General features: G+C 41.8%; 1 protein-coding gene across 1 annotated transcript; it reads right to left on the reverse strand.

The window, feature by feature from the left end:
* Positions 1-3,355: 3,355 nt before the first annotated feature.
* Positions 3,356-15,176, reverse strand: fam155a (family with sequence similarity 155 member A). Its single transcript, XM_037246063.1, has 3 exons — positions 13,975-15,176; positions 7,465-7,636; positions 3,356-7,071 (listed from the first exon to the last, which is right to left on the reverse strand). The coding sequence occupies exons 1-3, from the start codon at positions 14,659-14,661 to the stop codon at positions 6,773-6,775; spliced, it is 1,158 nt and encodes a 385-aa protein (XP_037101958.1). The 5' UTR covers positions 14,662-15,176; the 3' UTR covers positions 3,356-6,772.
* Positions 15,177-17,992: the final 2,816 nt, after the last annotated feature.

Below are 17,992 nucleotides of genomic sequence, written 5' to 3' on the forward strand. Positions count from 1 at the left end.
TGATGGCAATGTATCATCTGTGTTGGTTATCAACAGGTTACCTTGCTGAGCTAGTTTGCTTCATTAATGTCCGACGGTGCCAGGAAGAAGATTTGAAATGAAGACTCTTGAAAGGTTTGTTACGACAGAAATGTGCCCATAGAGGGCATTCGGTATCCGTATAAAGATGGTAGACTAAGAACTCCTGTGGAGAGAGTTAAGAGGAGCTGGAGTGTGTTCATGAGGCGAGCAATAAAACACCGAACGATAAGTAACTGCTATATTTCGCTGTTATTTTTTCACCGTAGCATTCCCAAAGTAATTTATCTGGACACATCAATGTGGGCCTTTTTTAAAAGCAGATAAATGAAAGCACAACAAATTTACCAACAGCCCTTACAAGCAAATATCCTCAGAAAATATTTGAAATGATCTGACTGTTCCAATACTTTTGGAGGAGTGTCTATATTCTGTGAGCATTTCGTGGCAATGCTTGTAATAATCTATATTTTTATCTAACCTGATTAGATTCCACCTCCATCTGTGCATGAGACTGACTTTCTAATTAAGAGCACCAAACCGGATGAATAATCACTGCGAGAAAGGGCACGGCAAAAAAAAAAAAAAAAGCCTCATAAAAAGACCGAGCAATGCTTTCCGCAAACCAGCCGTGAGAATGGCCCAGGCTAAGTTTATGATTTGTGATTCATTTGATTAAGTTATGCAGCCTTTGTGTTACACTTAATGAACTTTGCTCAGTGCATCTAGATTCATTCTATGAATATAAATACAGTACACCCTTGCTGCCATTATGACTTCACCGCCCGACCATGCAGAGTTAATGTGTCAATTTAATTACAATCTCTGCAACAATATGCATTGGCAAGAAAAGGCTGCGATGATTAGGAATTATTAGCAACAAATTAGATTAAAAAGATTAAAGTCCCAATGATCGTCACACACACACCTGGGTGCGGTGAAATTTGTCCTCTGCATTTAACCCATCCCCGTGTGATTTTAATCCATCCCCTGGGGGAGAGGGGAGCAGTGAGCAGCAGCGGTGCCGCGCTCGGGAATCAGTTGGTGATTTAACCCCCCAACTCCAACCCTTAATGCTGAGTGCCAAGCAGGGAGGCAATGGGTCCCATTTTTATAGTCTTTGGTATGACCCGGCCGGGGTTTGAACCCACAACCTTCCAGTCTCAGGGCGGACACTCTACCACTAGGCCACTGAACAAGCATACGTACGTACATACATACATATGTATGTACATACATACATACATACATACATAAGTGACAACTGAAATTGTTCTGTAAAGCACGTTGTTATGGCAACAGCTGTTGTGAAAGCGTAATAAAAATAAATATGTATTGCATTATGTTGTGAAGAAGCCAGGGAAAGTATTCTTTTGTGCAGTCTTTTTTTCCATTGTGAAAATGATTAAAAACAGTCAAATGCAGAGAATTGACAGAATATTATGGCATTTTGCCATCACTGTAAGTATTGAATTACTGAAAATGTCACAATAGCATTTTACAGAATGTCTGAGTAGTTATGACAACAAGACCCTGGCAGAAGAAATATCTTAGATTACTGTTATTCCATTATGTCTCTTCCCATATTTGCTTTCTCCAAATAAAGTCATGTGACGTCCAGATTGATATGACAGCTCCGTTTTCTGGCAATAGTCGATCAATATTTAGTTGCCTCGTTGGAGTCACACGACACAGTAACTCGTTTGCTGTGTAAATGTTCACATTGCCTTTTACCTTTCAGCAGTGTATGACCAAAGGGAAAGAATAAATTCAACATCATTTGACTTTATCCATAAATGTTTGAAGTCAACAAGCCTGGTTGGCTTCAAATATTTGTTCTACAGTCGGCTTGCGTGCAAGCCCTACAGCACAAAGTGTTTTTCTTCGTTTTTTTTGGGTGGACACTTTTTTAGTGACACACGAGCAAATTTGATAAAATAAGCAAATTCTCTAACACCAAGGCATTTGTAATTGCTTATCGATGTCAAAAGATGGCAGTAAAGCATTTCAAACGAAGAGGATCATCTTTGCAAAGAAGGCAAATGATCATAAAGCATCACCTTCTGGCATCTAGCGTGTACACACTCATGAACTAATGTTACACAAACATTATGTAGGTAAATTATTGTATGCAAACAAAACACCTGTATTTGAGGCCCAATGCTAGCTTAAATGACATGCTAGAATGACTGGGGACGCACTGACGTCACCAAATCGGTCAAATTTGTCCGACACCTAACCGTGTCACAAAAAAGGTTGGGGAACGCTGCTCTAGAGTAGCTTATTCATTATTTAATTTGAACTATTTGAATTAAAATCCCATGTCAGCAGTCTTCACACATAAAAACACTCAATAAAGCACACTGCTACGAAGTCCCGTTGTCGGAATCAAACCTTTTAACTCCGGAGTTGGTCTTCCTTTACTGATGACCTCCTGCTTCGACCGAAAATCCAGAGTTGAAAATCGTTTGGATATGTAATCTTCCATTGTAAAACGAAATGTAAAAACGAAAAAAAAAAAAAAAGAAGAAGAATGTAAAACGAAATAAATGGACAACTGCTCCTCAGTTGTTCTATGTAAATTTGAACCGGAGATCACTTATTCTACAGGTGGGTGCATGAAGCATCCCGAGATCACTAGCGCCCCCTGCCATAAGGCTGGAGAACGTTTTTTCGTTGCTTCCGTTGGGTCTCTTTTCTCTTTATAATAAAAACAATTGAATATGTTTTTTTCCCTTTCCGTGATGGCAGGGGAGGCACGGCCTCCTTTGCCTCCTCTGACCGCACGTCCCTGCTTTGCCCTGACAACAAAAAATACAGCAAACATACACAACCTGCAGTCATTAATAGATATAAAAAGCCTCATGCTGAACTATGTAATGTTTTATGGCCTATTTTTCCTTAAAAACAAAATAATTGAATAAATAGGCTATATTTAAAATGTTGGTGCCTGAATTGTCCTTCAATTGTGGAATGACTGGTTTATATTTTTATAAATGTAATAATGTAACGGGAGCAACATTGTCTGAGAGCTATGGTACTCATTTAACAATTTGTTTAACATCAAATGTAAAATGAGTGCTTTACCGTAGTTCAAAAAAATTATTGAAACAGTTTAATGAAGGCCTTTCCTAGGGCGCCATCTGCTGCTTGAAATGGGTAATGTTAACAATGACCAAAGATGCTATTTGATGTCTGGGTGAGGGTGTTTCTCTCTCCCCCTCTCTCCCTCTCTCTCTCGCTCTCTCTCTGGATCTATATCTGAATCTCCGATCCTAGAATATCACCTTTTCTTCTTTCATCACAGCAACTACTCACATAAAATAAAAGATAAAAATAATGTGTAACATAATTTTTATTTTATTTCGAACAAAATGTTAATAAATACATTTTTTTCTCACATCCCCAAAAGATCATGACTCGAGGGACGAATTTTTATAAATAATTTCATTTCATCAAGTCTTTCGTAGAAAAGAAAGGAAAATAGCAAACTAAAGCATCTCTAGTATGACAATATGATAACATTATCATTTTTTTGTATTGGAACCCTTTTCATAATTCAAGTGTTGTTTTTTGAACGGTTTTTTTTCACGACCTCTTCATCACTTCTTTTTAAACATCCAACTTAGTCCTACTCATCAAGTCACACCACTGCAGTAGACAACAGAAAAATGCGGCAATAACAATCTCCAAAAGCAGACAAAAACTGAGGAGGCGAACAGAAATCACAGTGAGATTCAAACAGAGGGTTCGAGATGTAAGTCTGCAGAGGGCAATGGGAAGCCATTTTGCAGCGACATATTTACAACAGAAAGCATCTTCTGCATAGATGCACGCAACATGAACTGTTTAGAAATCAGAGGAACGAATACATCCGCTGCTGTCTTCCGGGGAATGTTCTTAGAGATGGGCAAGGAGGGTCAGACAAGGGTGGTAGTCCGAAGGTCGGGAAGTAAAAGTCTATGAATGGCTTTGAAAATCAACAGGCACAAATGGACATTTAATGAGGACCGAAGCCGGGCTGGGGTCAGACGGTTCGTGGTTGCATCTAAAAAAACAACAGGAAGGAAACAAAATGGCAACAAGAGAAATAGCAAGACAATTTGAAATGGAATTTCTTTGCGAGAGAGAGAGAGAGAGAGAGAGAGAGAGAGAGAGAGAGAGAGAGAGAGAGAGAGAGAGAGAGAGAGAGAGAGAGAGAGAGAGAAACATCTATCCAAAGTAAGGTGCAAATGTAATAAACAACAGTTAAAGGCCCATTTGGATTGCGGGCCAAGTGTGGTGATGACCAACCAGATCCAGCAGATGGCGCTGTAGTTACAGGACTGGGATTGGGCAGTTACGCCGTGTGCCTTTTTCTTTTCAGACAGACCAGATTAGGTTGTTCTTTCTCAGAAATTTCAAATTACCCGGCTCTAACTTTACTTTATAAATTTGCTCTATTCGTTTCAGTGTCACCATTCGAAGATTCGTTTACCACCACAACCATTGTTGGGATTGGCACATTGTGGTTGGATCAGTCCTTTGCCAGCCTAACCAGGCTGCACTTCTCACTTTATAGGATGCTAACTGATGATCTCATAACTTTAAACTCAGTCACCATTGTGAACTTTACACAGCAGATGGCCACAAGTCAAAATAATTCACACGGGTGGGATGGATCAGCCCTTGAATTCTCCTCACTTTCCTCACATGCCAATGCGAATGGAGCCCTTTGCTTGTCTGGGTCATCAGGGTGGCATGAATGTTGCAATACACACAACTTTCTTTGATTCATTTTTAAATGAATATAATATTGCCCCATTGCCTGACTTGGGGTGTAACAGCATAGAGGCACTCAAGATGCGGGGTTTCAATTATCAACCTGCGTGTCGAAGAACAAAAAGTGTCTGGAGGTAACGTAGTATGTCTTCTACATATCAGGTTAAATAAAAACATCAATAGCGTTAGCAAGAAGATGCTATCGTTTGATTTTCTGAATCTTACATATTTTTGTCAACTAAATTTAGTAGTGCTGCCTTAAAATATGAGCTCAATCCATTAAGCGACCATACCTTTAATGCCGTAATCTGTTTCATTCCCCCCCTCCCAAAAAATAACACCAAAATTGTGTCATGTTTTTTAATAAGGAAACTTGAGCTCTACGAATTTTTACTTTATAAAACATATACTGTTGTGATAACCTAATAAAATAGAATGTAAAGAATAAACAATTTGAGCATCACTCTTAGTTCTTTGCAGTTCCTTCTGGTGTGTGGCCACCAGCTGGCAGTATAATAATCATGCAGACAGAATTTCACTCCACTTACTGTGACTCTACTATGTTACTATTCGTGTTTCACAGATGATAACAAATGTATGCCAGTGAATATTGTAATATTGTCTGGCTACATGTGTTGTGACACCGTTTGTGTTCAAATAGCCATTCCTTAAATCGTTAACCAATTACCATAAAGATGGTATTGGGCAGCCATTCTACGGCATTTCTTATGATGCATTAGTATTAAGATAGACTTGAAGGTGAAATGAAATGATTGTTTTAAATGTAGAAAATGTATAATTCTATATTTCTTTTACGTTTATCATCTATGGTTTACATAATATCGAAAACATTTTTGTTGGCAAGTCAAAGAAAAAAAAGCGAGAGAACGATAGCTTATATCTGGAAAAAAATTGTCACTTGCATTGTGAGGCACAACTGTATTTTTGGATTTGTTGAAATATAACATTGTAATTTGTGTTTTAGTGTTTTTAAGAAATGTTACAAAAAATGTTGAATATACTAAACACATTGAGATGACTAGAAATTGTTGCGGTTTTGTGGCTAAACATGCATTCAGATTGCATTTAGGTTGAAGGAAATAATCTGGGCTGTGACATAGTATTTTTTGTGATTACTCTTAAGGTGAAACTACAAAGGTGGAAAAAGAACGCCGTGCAGAGTAGTGTTTTGAAGTAGAATGAGATGAGTATATTTAATTGATTCCAAAATTCTAAACCTACACAAGAATATGAGTTGGTTTTGTGTGTGTTATAGAAATAGGTCAACTTTGTGCACGCAGAAGTTGATAAATGAGGCCCCCTGGGGTTTTGGTTTCAATAACTTTGCTGTTTTCATCTTCCCACTCGCCCCCCACTTGTTTTATTCCTACAGCGTCAGAGACAACAACGTCCATGAGCCAACTGTCAATTTAGTGCCACCACTGCCGCCATCATGAGGTCAATTTAACACCACCTGGCGCGCACTGCTTGGCGCCGTTACTTTTAGTCTCAGTGCACTTGAGGCCTAAACTGTTGAGGCATGTAGCATCAGAGGGAGGGAGGGGAAGCGTTAACGAAATCTCTCGGAGCTGAATTTTGAAAGACCAAAAGGAGTGATGGGTGACTTACTACAAGGTTGTAAGGAAGAGGAAGGAAGGGAAATAGTGCGGAGGAGTCAAAAGAAGGATCAAAAATTCAAACGACCACCTCGTCGCTAACCATTCGGACGTGCAATCCAGACACAGAAACCGGGGAAAACATAACGAAACATAAAGAAAGGAGAGGTGGAGGCACGAGATGTTCCTGAACATATGGCTGGAATAGAAACAATGAGCAGGTTTTAAGTGGCAAGAGGTCACTTCTTTAAAAGGGCGGTGCAGTCCACTCCAAGCCCTCCTCGCATCCTCTGCTGGGTGTTTTTTCTTTTTTCCAGAGGCAATCCCAGACGCATTTGCAAAAGCGACAAACCTTAAGCCTGGACCAACCCCGATGTTCAATCCTCGTTGGATGTGCTCTTCTCCGGTGAGAAGGTGACAACGGGGCTCGCCAACGTGGAGTTATGGGAGGCCGATATGATGATGACAGTGTGCAGGAGGACGAGCGCCAGCAGGCAGATCTTCAGCCGCCCGCTGTACAGTCTCGGGGTGGCGGCGGAGGTGACCGAGGCTCCCTTGCGCCGGCAGGCGGAGCCAGTCCTTTTTAGCGTCTCGCCCGAGGGGCCGTCCGTGTTGGAGTCCCATCGGACGTCGCAGCAATCCTCCTTGCTCTCTGATGGATGCTCTGTGAAGAGTCCTGAAATGGCAGACAAAATCAAAACACATCTTTTCAATAATCGTTTAAACAGGACAGAGGATTATTGAGCTCGATTGGAGAGAAGGGGTCAGACGGATTTTCTGACATTGATGTTTAAAGCTTTCAATTGAATTTTAGCATCTTCCAATCGACCAATTTACAGAAGAATTTTCCACTCGCCTGTCTGCTCTTGTTGCCGGACGGGAACGCTGTGTGGAGCAGCAAAATGTCTGCCCAAAATGTCACAGCGGTCATACTAGGGCTACTTGTGAGTAAATTGAGATGAGCTCAACATGATTTCAGTAGAAATACCATTTGTGAAATGTTGCTAATGTAAATCGGGTGCTTTGGCTCAGTGAAAGATGGCAATAGACAGACAAAGTGGACAATAACCCGTGCAGATGAAGCTGGGGCTGCCGCCATGGATCAAGTCGTCGTTGTCCGGCAGGATGTACGGACAGCTCTGTTGGACCTCCAGGCAGTACTGGTGGCACGATATCTTTCTTTGACACGGCAGTTGCGCGGTGGGGAAGTACTGAGCACACAGCCAGGGCTTGTACGCCGACTGTAAGGGACAAAGAAGAATTTATGATTAGAGGGGGGGGGGGGGGGAGTAACACGTTGGTCTATGATACAATCTTTGGCTGACAAAAAAAAAAAAATCCCCTTTTTGCAGTCCAACCGTTTGCAATCTTCTTGGGAGACTTTCTGCTAGAATTTGGGAGTATGCTGTGCCCATTAATGATGTTGGAAACTGAGAGACCTGGCTCACCATCTCTGTGCTCCCTAAATGTGTTTGATGGGACTTCAGTCTTGTCCCACAGCGAAACTCATTCCAATCACTTTACAGAATTAGAGCTGAGCGATTATGGGGAGAAAATAATCATCACAATTGTTTGGATTGATATTGAGAAATCACAATTATTAAATTAATAATATCAACATTTAGCACTTATTCACTTGTCAAAACTCAACTTTAAAATAACAAAGGTATTTCCTGAAAAGGAACAAAGTAAAATATATATATAAAATAAAAGAATAGAAAAAAAATTAATGCATAAAAATGAATAAGAAAAAAAACAAAAATTAAATACTGGTTGCTCCTAAAAGCTCAGCTGAGTGGGTCGGGAAACCTTCAAAATAAATTTATGACTAGGCCCTCTAAGCAAGGTAAGAGAAAAGAGTTTAATTTTTCCAGAAAAAAAAAAAAATTCTGTGGAAAGGAAAAAAAAAAAAGTCAAGCTGTGTGTATTTAGAGGGCAAAAAATATTTTAAGCTTTATTATGTTTCTTTACTTTGCTTAATTGGTAATCAGTATTTTATTTTTGCCAAAAATCGGCATTGACATTAACCTGAAAAATAAAAATAATATTGATCAGAGCCTACTTTGTGTAAAAGGTTTGAGGACAACTTCTATAGGGATTTACTCGCTCTGCAGAACGTAGAAGACAAATGGAAGCAAACCTTAAAATCATTTGCGCCTAACACCCATGCTGCTTGGCTTTAATAGCGGTATTGAGTTGCAAAAGAGAGAAAATGGATCATGACAGAGTTTGGACTACGCCTAAACATGCCTCTGAAGATACAGTAGCGGCATAATTCCTGATGGTGAGATGTAAGATAAGCCTAGGGATGCCATGGCTACCGAAATAGAACCAAAACAATGCTAGTCAGACAGAAAATGTGGGTCCTCCTGAAAATGTATGCCAGCAGTTTCCAAGGTAACGTCAGTCTCTGCTTTCCAAGGGACCTCGATAGGTGCTGCCCCACTCACTGCTGGTTTTCTGCTTATGTGCACAAGTGCAACGGTGCAAGCGTGCGTGTGCATCTGTGCACGCAGCGTGAAAAGGGAAGCAAATTGAGTTAGTCAGGAAGCAGGCCTGCAGTCTGATTTGATCAGCCTAATGTGTGATCATTGTGAATGGGGACCCGGCACTCAGAAATCCTCTGTCACCTTGTAGCTTGGTGGCTATATATCAAGACATTTCGGACAGTATTCAAGCACAGATGCTCTTTTGTGAACATTTCGGACATGGGTGGTTCACAGAAAGCGGGGTCCCACTTGATCTGTGCTGTATTTTGTGTGTGAATGTATTTTGAGTGGTGAAATTAGCCGTCGCGGCCATTCCTGGACCACACTTTCTGAGAACCACCCACATACGTACCAACACTTCCATGTTAGTTAGAAATGTATTTGCAATACTTCTGCACATCCAAACTTTGAGGCCTGCACTGACACATCAAACTGTCAGTGTAACGAAGAGAATGAAATGTGCATAAAACCCCAAATGTGCAAATACCCCCAAATTAAAGACTTTTTCCCGCTAATGCTCTATTTTCCAAATCTAGAGGATTACTGTACTGCACTTTGTCCCAATGTATGTTGTTGAAAATATGTGGCCCAACAACCAAATTTCGCATCCACAACATAATGTATGTTTTTCCCTTTTCAAACCGTTTAACTAAACCAATCAACAACAAACTTAACAATCAACAAAAGCCAATCTAAATCATAATTTTAACCTCTCACCGTCTCCATTTTGGAATAAAAAAAAGAATAAAGTACTTCTTGTGAAAATTTATGCGTTCGCATGCCCATGTTGTTGGATAGTCTATAATCATCCCAAAACACACATACAGTGCTATTCCACAGGAAGTGGCCTAATTAGTGGTGCCTCAATTTTATTGACAAGCTTCCAAGAATTTCCAGAAACCCGAAGCTGTTTACTAGAAGTGACCCACTGAGCGCTGATGAAACCTCAGCTGTGACTCACATTTAATGGGGATTGGTAGAGATGCAGTTCTGGATAGCATTTGGTTATTTTTTGACACTTGGTGCCTTGCTTGTAATTTTTGGTTAGTGTTGCACTTTTTGTTTTTTTCCTATGTCACTGTATTGCTCATGTCTCTTTTTCTTCCGGAGTTGTCTCGTGGTCACCACGGTGTGAGTCATAAGTCAAGCTTTGTGGGTGTCTCTACAAACTTAGGCGGCGCAGTGACGTGCAAGCACTGGACCATCAAGGCACACATAAGAGATGATTGTTAAAAAAAATATGACGGGGGGAGAAAAGGGGTCATTTAATTTAAACAGTAAATATGTTCATCTTACTGCAGATAGAGTGACATCAGGCTTCAGTTGCAGTGCAGGAGCTCATAATGTTCAAGTCTGATGTCCCTTTAAAAAAAACAAAAAACAAACAAAAACTGACTCACTCATTACTGAGTGTATAAATGACCACTACATACCATGAAAGCTATTTTTCCCTCTTATGAATTTTGACCGTGAATAAAAGACGCTCACAGATGGATGGTGGTATTTTTGAGCTTGCCTCCGATTAGTTCCCACAAAACTTAAACCCTTATCCTCCTGCATCTGCATCAGTTATCAACATGCAAAAAACTGTTTAAAGGTGAATTCGACATGTTATATGGATATTTGGTTGGCACTTAATTCTATTTATAGATTGTATTTTTGTTTCAGACCCTACACCAAAAATAAATTGAAGGATCGAGTCATCTCGTGAACTAATTCGGTTTTGCTTGATTTAAGTTCAGATGAAGCAAATACATAACTTTGGAGAAAGTTGCTTTTGAAAAATCAAATTTATTAACTACTGTGGATGTCCCTTGTGAATTTGCTGGTTAATTTTTATTTAATAGCTTTCAGTTTGAATAGTTCTTATGAAGCTAGCAGACCTGAAATGAAAATGACCCCTAATATTTACTTAACATCAATTTTATGTGGGAAAAAAAAAAGTTTAAAACAATTATAAATACATTGACGAAATAAAATTTAGTTTCCAAAATACGGTTAAAATGAATTGTACAAATATTCTTTGCCCCTGAAAGTGGAGGGTAAGTGTTTCATTTCGATTGGCTATAATCTCTGAATTGTTTATAAAACCACTCAAATTTAATGTTAACGCTTACAATCACTTTTTGTTTTCTTAGACCATTATGGTGGTGCAAAAAATCCAAGTCATAAAATTGTAAAAAAAGAAGAAATGTATATTGAATATGTCTATAGTGACTGACCAGACGAAAGCCTCTTCCGCAATAATCTGAATGGTCTGCATGAATCTTATCTGTAATTTGGTGGTTTGCCTATTAATGCTGCACTCTTAGTCTGTTCCAGGTTAAGATCACACACAGCAGCCACCAGCACCACACACCAGAAGCATCAACATTTACTTAAAACGATTTAGTTCCTGTCATGCTAGTTTCAAGCAAACCTCAAATTAAGTTACTGTAGCAAAAACAAGTCAAGCAAGTCAAGTCACGTCCCCAAAAAAGCAAGTTAGGGCATTCCTTTGTTCAAAACAAGCGAAAAGTCAAGTCATTAAATCTTACACAGCACAACAGCAAACGGTAGATTGGATTGATGGTCAAATGTTTTGTTTTTTCCACTGAGCAACCCCAGAAATGAATTATTGCTAACAATTAAATGAACACAGAAGAAGTGTTCAAAATTAAACAACAACTTAAGAGTATGAAATGCACGCATTTAGAAGAATGCATGTCATTTTTGCATCTACCAACACATCAAACACTGCTACTGTTATGATAAACACTGATATTCAGTACTTTCCTAAATATGCACTCAAGTTAAATAAGTCTTGTATGACGCATATCGATGAACTCATTTCTATTGTCTTCGCAATTTCCATTCATTCATTCATCATCCTCCTCCTCACAAGGGTCACAATAATAATAATACAATATAATTTTATGGATGGATGCATTTGAAAACAAAATAATAATGATAAAAATAATAATAATAATAATGTTTCGAGACAGACAGTCTAACACTCCATTTTATGGATTAAAAAAGTGAAATGGTACGTAGCACAAAACGTGGTACGGACTCACACGACGGTGCCGTTAGAGTCGGATTCGGAAGCATTGCGCGGTGTTCACCTGCCCTTAGACATCTGCACCCTTTTTGCGAACTTGAAGAAAGACGCCTTGAAGGAGCTCAGGGATAGTCAAAAGCTTCGGTACTCGCATTCATTGATTTGTGAGATTGAGAATTGTATTGAATGAAAACCCGCATTGTGCCTTTTTGTACTGCAAAAGGGACTGCACGGATAATAAACGCGAATGTGTGATGAGATGATGACATGGCACATACTTCCAGGTTCTGGCAACCGTTGACTCAAAAAAGTGTCTGCGCAGACACATTATTCAAAATGAAGGCCGCGTTGGCATCCAAATGTGTTTGGGTTTGGTGTTTAGAGGCGAGCAGATGGCTTGGTGGGGTTTGTGACATGTATGTGCAGCTTCCCTGTCGGTGCTTGGGTGAATAGAGCCCATCTGGGATTGGCTGGGGCTTCTGTGAATGGAGACTGGCATCGCCATTCACGAAAACCGACAGCTCCTCTGTTATTCAGCTCTTCACTCCTGCTGACAAAATATATTTAGAATGGGAACACACCTACAATAATCAGTCTGGGTTACATGGCAAGTGAATCACGTTAACCTCAGAGGTACAATTTGGTCCAGACATTAACTTTTGCTGCACCCCTATTTTAGGCGGTAGATATGTGTTAAGTTGGACACCCTCAAACCTTTTTTAAACTGTGGCTCGCGATTACATCAAGCTAGTTGAGAGGCTTTTTAGTGTGTCTGGCTAGAATGAGCAAACAAGAGCCTCACGCCACATTAGGCCGCCAAACCGCCTCTTGACTTCAACGACTCATTCTCCACGTGGAGTGGCGCAGAACACCTGGCGACTGGTTGATCATTCAAAAAGGGGAACAAGGTTGTCTGACTGTCTTGACTGATTGTGGCGGCTAACGTTGGCAAACATCAGTTACCTCCAGGTCACATAATCGCATTCACAACCAATTGAATATCAGAGTCATGTGATACGTGTAGCGCCACTCTTTGTGTTCGAATATCCATTGCTTACACGGTTATCAGTGTGGTAATGGTTAGCGTGTTTAGTTTGTCATCAACTTTCACAGTTTGAAATCAATTAAAAAGATTAAAGATTAAAGTCCCAATGATCGTCACACACACACCTGGGTGTGGTGAAATTTGTCCTCTGCATTTAACCCATCCCCGTGTGATTTTAATCCATCCCCTGGGGGAGAGGGGAGCAGTGAGCAGCAGCGGTGCCGCGCTCGGGAATCAGTTGGTGATCTAACCCCCCAAGTCCAACCCTTAATGCTGAGTGCCAAGCAGGGAGGCAATGGGTCCCATTTTTATAGTCTTTGGTATGACCCGGCCGGGGTTTGAACCCACAACCTTCCAGTCTCAGGGCGGACACTCTACCACTAGGCCACTGAGCTGAAGAATTTGAAGAATCGCTCGCTATCTGCCAAAGTACTACTTTATTGCGAAGTGAGTCGCAGTTGCTACCACCATGCGCCTCTTGATAAGTTTGCACTTACAAGTCAAAGCAAAAAACGTCCTGAAGAACAATTCATAGTTCATGTCACTTGTATCTCAAAGCACTGTACAGGCCCATCAATTTGCTGGCGACCAGTCCAAGGTGGACCTCGCCTCTTGGCCAAAGTCAGCTCCAGCTTGCCCGTGACCCTGGTGAGGGTAAACAGCATAGCAAATGTGTGTGTTTGATGATTTGTCAACTGGCAATGTAAAAAAGAAAAAGTGAAAAGGACAAATGATACACGGATTGGAGGTGTCCTGTACTAGGGCCTCCGTGTGCACATTAGCATGGGACTGCCAGGCAGCTACATGAATGAACATGAGGCCAGTCCATCTCCTTGAATCTGTCATCCGTCGCCATGGGGACGGGAGGAGGGGGAGGACCACAAAGCTGGCGTCTATCCGGGTCCAAATCAACAGATGGCCACCGCATCACCCTCGCCATCAGCCAAAAACCAGAAAGCCACCCCCTTTCCCCTCCGCACCCCCCACCCCCCCGCACCGGCCTACCTTGCACTGCTCCATGCACGTCCGTACTGAATACTCAGACGGGTCGTATTTCCAACTGAGGAGCTCAAAGTCTTCGTACTTCTCCTGGGCGTGCTGGTCGTAGCGCTGGTACGCCTGCACACATAAGCTGCATCGGGTCGTGTCGCCGTCGTCAAACACGTCCAGGCTGCAGTTCAAATTGTCCGGACTCATCGAGCCGCTGAGCAAATCCAGCAGCGAGTAGGAGTTACAAAAGGAGAGGTACAAATCGCTCATATTTACACCCGACGTGCCCTCTTGACTGAAGAGGCCCCTGCACAATTGGTCGGCGTCGGCGAAAGTCAAGCAGGTGTTGGACAAAGTGTCCGCGTGGCAAGTTTCCAGCCGCCACAAATCTTTGCTCGAGTTTCCTACAAAAATAGCGAGAGGGTTTTCTCGGAGGCTGCTGTGTGCTGAATGGGTCTGGGGAGAGAGGAGGCGGGACGATCGGAACTTGTCCCGGGTCCTGGCCAGTTTGGCCTCGGCGCAGAACCACAGGTGATCAGAGAGGAGGATGGTGAGAAACAAGAGGGATGCCAAGGACAGTCGCCATCTCTGTGCCCTCTCGGAGTCGGTGAATGGCTTTTGGTTCTCGCGCGGGGGTTCTAGCCAGATTCGGAAGCCGTCGTCGTCATCTTGCTGCCAACACGTCCCAGCACCCCTGGTCATATTTTGGGAACCTGCCGACTCCACCGTGGCGGCTCCTCTGCCGCAACAGTCATTGACGTGGGGTCCGCTTCGCGTTCCTCCCCCTTCAGGTGTCGACCGCTGGCTTGTCCCGGCTTGCCTTGGCCTCCACGGCTAATTCCCATCCAAGTGAGCGTGGGCCGGCTGGCAAATTAGACGCTGGCAAGCCCGGGCCGCATCCTCCATGGCTGACCGACCGGGGGGAAGCCGCTGCTGTCCTAGCCCCGCGCCGAGACGAGCCGAACGCCGCTCCGCTCCCCCTCTCCTCCTGCGTGGCCTCGCGAGCGCGTCTTCTCTTATCTGCACGCTCACCGACACCTCGGTCGCGCGACGCTGCGGCGGCTGTCCTCTCCCAACATGGTCTTGGCTAGGTGTCGGCGGATGGGCCCGCAACCTGTCACGGACCTCTTTGCTTTTTCAAGCCCTCACCCTCTTCATCCCGCTGCCTTCGTCAAGTCGCCGCCATGTTGGCCAAGGAACTGTGCGTGTTCGCTAAAAGCTGACGGTAATAAGGCTCGCTATTTCCGATTTATTTCTACAAAATAAAAGCTACCTCTGTTCGAGGTCATTTAACGGTGACTATCAATTGCGTTATCAATTGCAGTGATGCAGGAGGGCCCCATATGTCAAAGCTATTTTTGACACCTTCATTTATTCATTTTTATCTCATAAATATTACCTGCATCTTTCTTTTTTTTTTTTTTTTTTTTTTTTTAAATAAAACAATTTGGCCAGTGTAATTAGTCATAGTCCATTTCACTGTATTGGCAAAACGCCATTACTGCAAGACATTCACTTTGATGTTAATGTCATTTCCAATACAATTGTGCCTTGAGATACGAGTGACCTGGCACCTGAATATTTCTTATATATGCAAGCAATTATCTCGGGCCATTAGGTGCCATGTTTACATTCTTGCCACTGTTCGTCATTGTATTTACATACGGACCGGAAGTTGACATTCCACTTACATAAAATGCGGAAGTGCTCCGTGAAACGAATATATATATCAGTTTATTTTGAAAAGCCACTCTCCCCCTTATCCGGTCACGACGCTCCTCACACTTGCATATTTGATAATCCATCTCCAGCCCTGACGTTATGCCGCGCACCGCAGTCGCAGCATCCTCTCCTCCGCTTGAGGTGAGTCAAGTCCAAGAGCGTCAGACAGAATTTCCACTGAAATGTGAAGATTGCGATTTCAAAGTTGCAATTACACAGTCAATTTTAAAGTCATAAAATGAGTGTGCCCGCCAAGAAAATAATAGTATTTGACGAAAGCTTTGATTGATTGATTTTGTTCGAGGGTTTTTACCCTCAATGGACAACCACCAAACATTGATGATGATGATAAATCATTGAAATTACAAGGCTGCATTTTTTGATAGAAAAATGTTGGTAAACGTTTTTTCAGGTGTTTGAAATATTTTTGTTTATTTTTGGGCAATTCATTTATTGGTGACTTGTGTACTATATTTCCTTTTGGCTGTTTTGGTACCCCGCTGTCCATGTGCCGACTTCCTTAGTGGCGTTACTCGCAATGGATTTGCCATCTTTCAGCTGCTTCTTCTCAGTTAGTTTCAGAGAGCAGAAATTGGGCTTTAGGCTCAACAATATGCCGCACGCACTCACGCGCACACACGCACGATGCCCTGCAGGAGTAAATACTAGTTCAGTATCTCTAATTAAAGCCTGACAGTCATACTAAATTCTGCAATATCTGGAAATAGTCCAGTGTGGGAGAAACATTTCTGTGTTGTGCGTACTCAAGCACAAACTACTGTAGCTGTAAGAAGTATTGAATTGAAAACTCCATTCTTATCACAATTGTTACTTTTCTCTTAGAATGCTAAAATGTTTAGGATGGAAGTGGACATTAACATGGCTTTTAATGTGACATCCTTGAAAATGAAACTGTGACATTTTGCAAACTTTCCTTTGTGTTCATGTATCAGGTCAGTTTCTACTCTATCTCGATTTGATAAAATGTGATGTGCAACTGTCTGAGAATCACTAAACATGGAACGGTTCACACCATCATGACAATTTTTAGAACATAAATGTCATCTTATTCCAATTAAATAAGCCCCTTCTTATGCTTGCATACATTGAATATTATCTGTTGTACTCGAAAGCAGAGGTCCCCAACCACCGGGCCGCGGACCGGTACTGGGCCGCACAGAAGAAAAAATGTTTTTTTTATCGACGATCAATTAATTCAGGTCAAGACGTTCGTCCCCGGTCACGTAACATTTTTCCCCCGTCGAGCCCACAAAGTGTCTATGAGCATTTAGAAAAATGCTGTTTCAAAGGAAATGCGAGTTGATTTATTTTAATGCAATCCCGTAATATTCACTGCAGTGTTTTAATTTGTACTTTTTAGGGAGTGTGACTGACTCGCGTAATGGGAAACAAGCTTTGGCATTCTTTTGAGCTCCACATAATGTGATAAAACTCATTTTCACAGGACAGTGGACCGCATCAGCCTTCTCCATCAAGATTAACCTAATAAAATAGTTTTTGACAAGGCTGGAGTGACATTACAGTCTGGGTTGGCTGATGTGACATTCAAGTTAAACGGCAACTTCACGGAGGATTGGGACTAGAAAATCAGAAAAAAAACAACAATCATCCATGGTACTTGTGTGCAGCACAAACTAGCAGATGATGAAGGTGTGTTGTCCCTATATGACTCAAGCAAAGCCACAGGCAAGAGTGTTGCAGCTGTTAGGAGCAACAATGTCTCAGGAGAACGGGCAACCTCTTTACTATCTTGTGGAGCAAACAAAAGCTGAAGACTCCTTTTCTGGAGTGGTCATATGTGTTGATAAAATGAAGGGATGCTTTTTTATATGATGCTAATTGAGTCATCCAGGGCTGCCAGGTAACAGAACCTTTCAGATGACAGCATGTTCACTTCAGATGTCTCCTGCTTATTTGGAAACAGTGTTTGATGGCAATGTCTTTAGATTTGAGGCAAATTTCAATGTAAAAATCAGTTTACCCTCTCCTACTGGTGAGCGTCCTTCAATGTTGCGGAACTTGCTGCGTATTACCTGGATTCTTTTTTTATCCGTGTCTCCTTAGAGACTCGGTAGAAACCATCACTCACTCACTCCCAAAATATTATTTTACATCCAACAATGCCCAGGACACCACAGGTAGCACCCCAGAGGCTGGAGAAATGAAGGTTACAACAAAAATTAGTCCCATGACACGTTGATGACATTTTGGAAGACAGCAAACACAAGGTTGTCTGTGTTGTGGAGTGCTTTACCAGTTTCAACGCGCCATACGTGAGATCTACGAGAGT

This window comes from Syngnathus acus, chromosome 2 (assembly GCF_901709675.1).
Source record: "Syngnathus acus chromosome 2, fSynAcu1.2, whole genome shotgun sequence".
Classification (NCBI taxonomy): domain Eukaryota; kingdom Metazoa; phylum Chordata; class Actinopteri; order Syngnathiformes; family Syngnathidae; genus Syngnathus; species Syngnathus acus.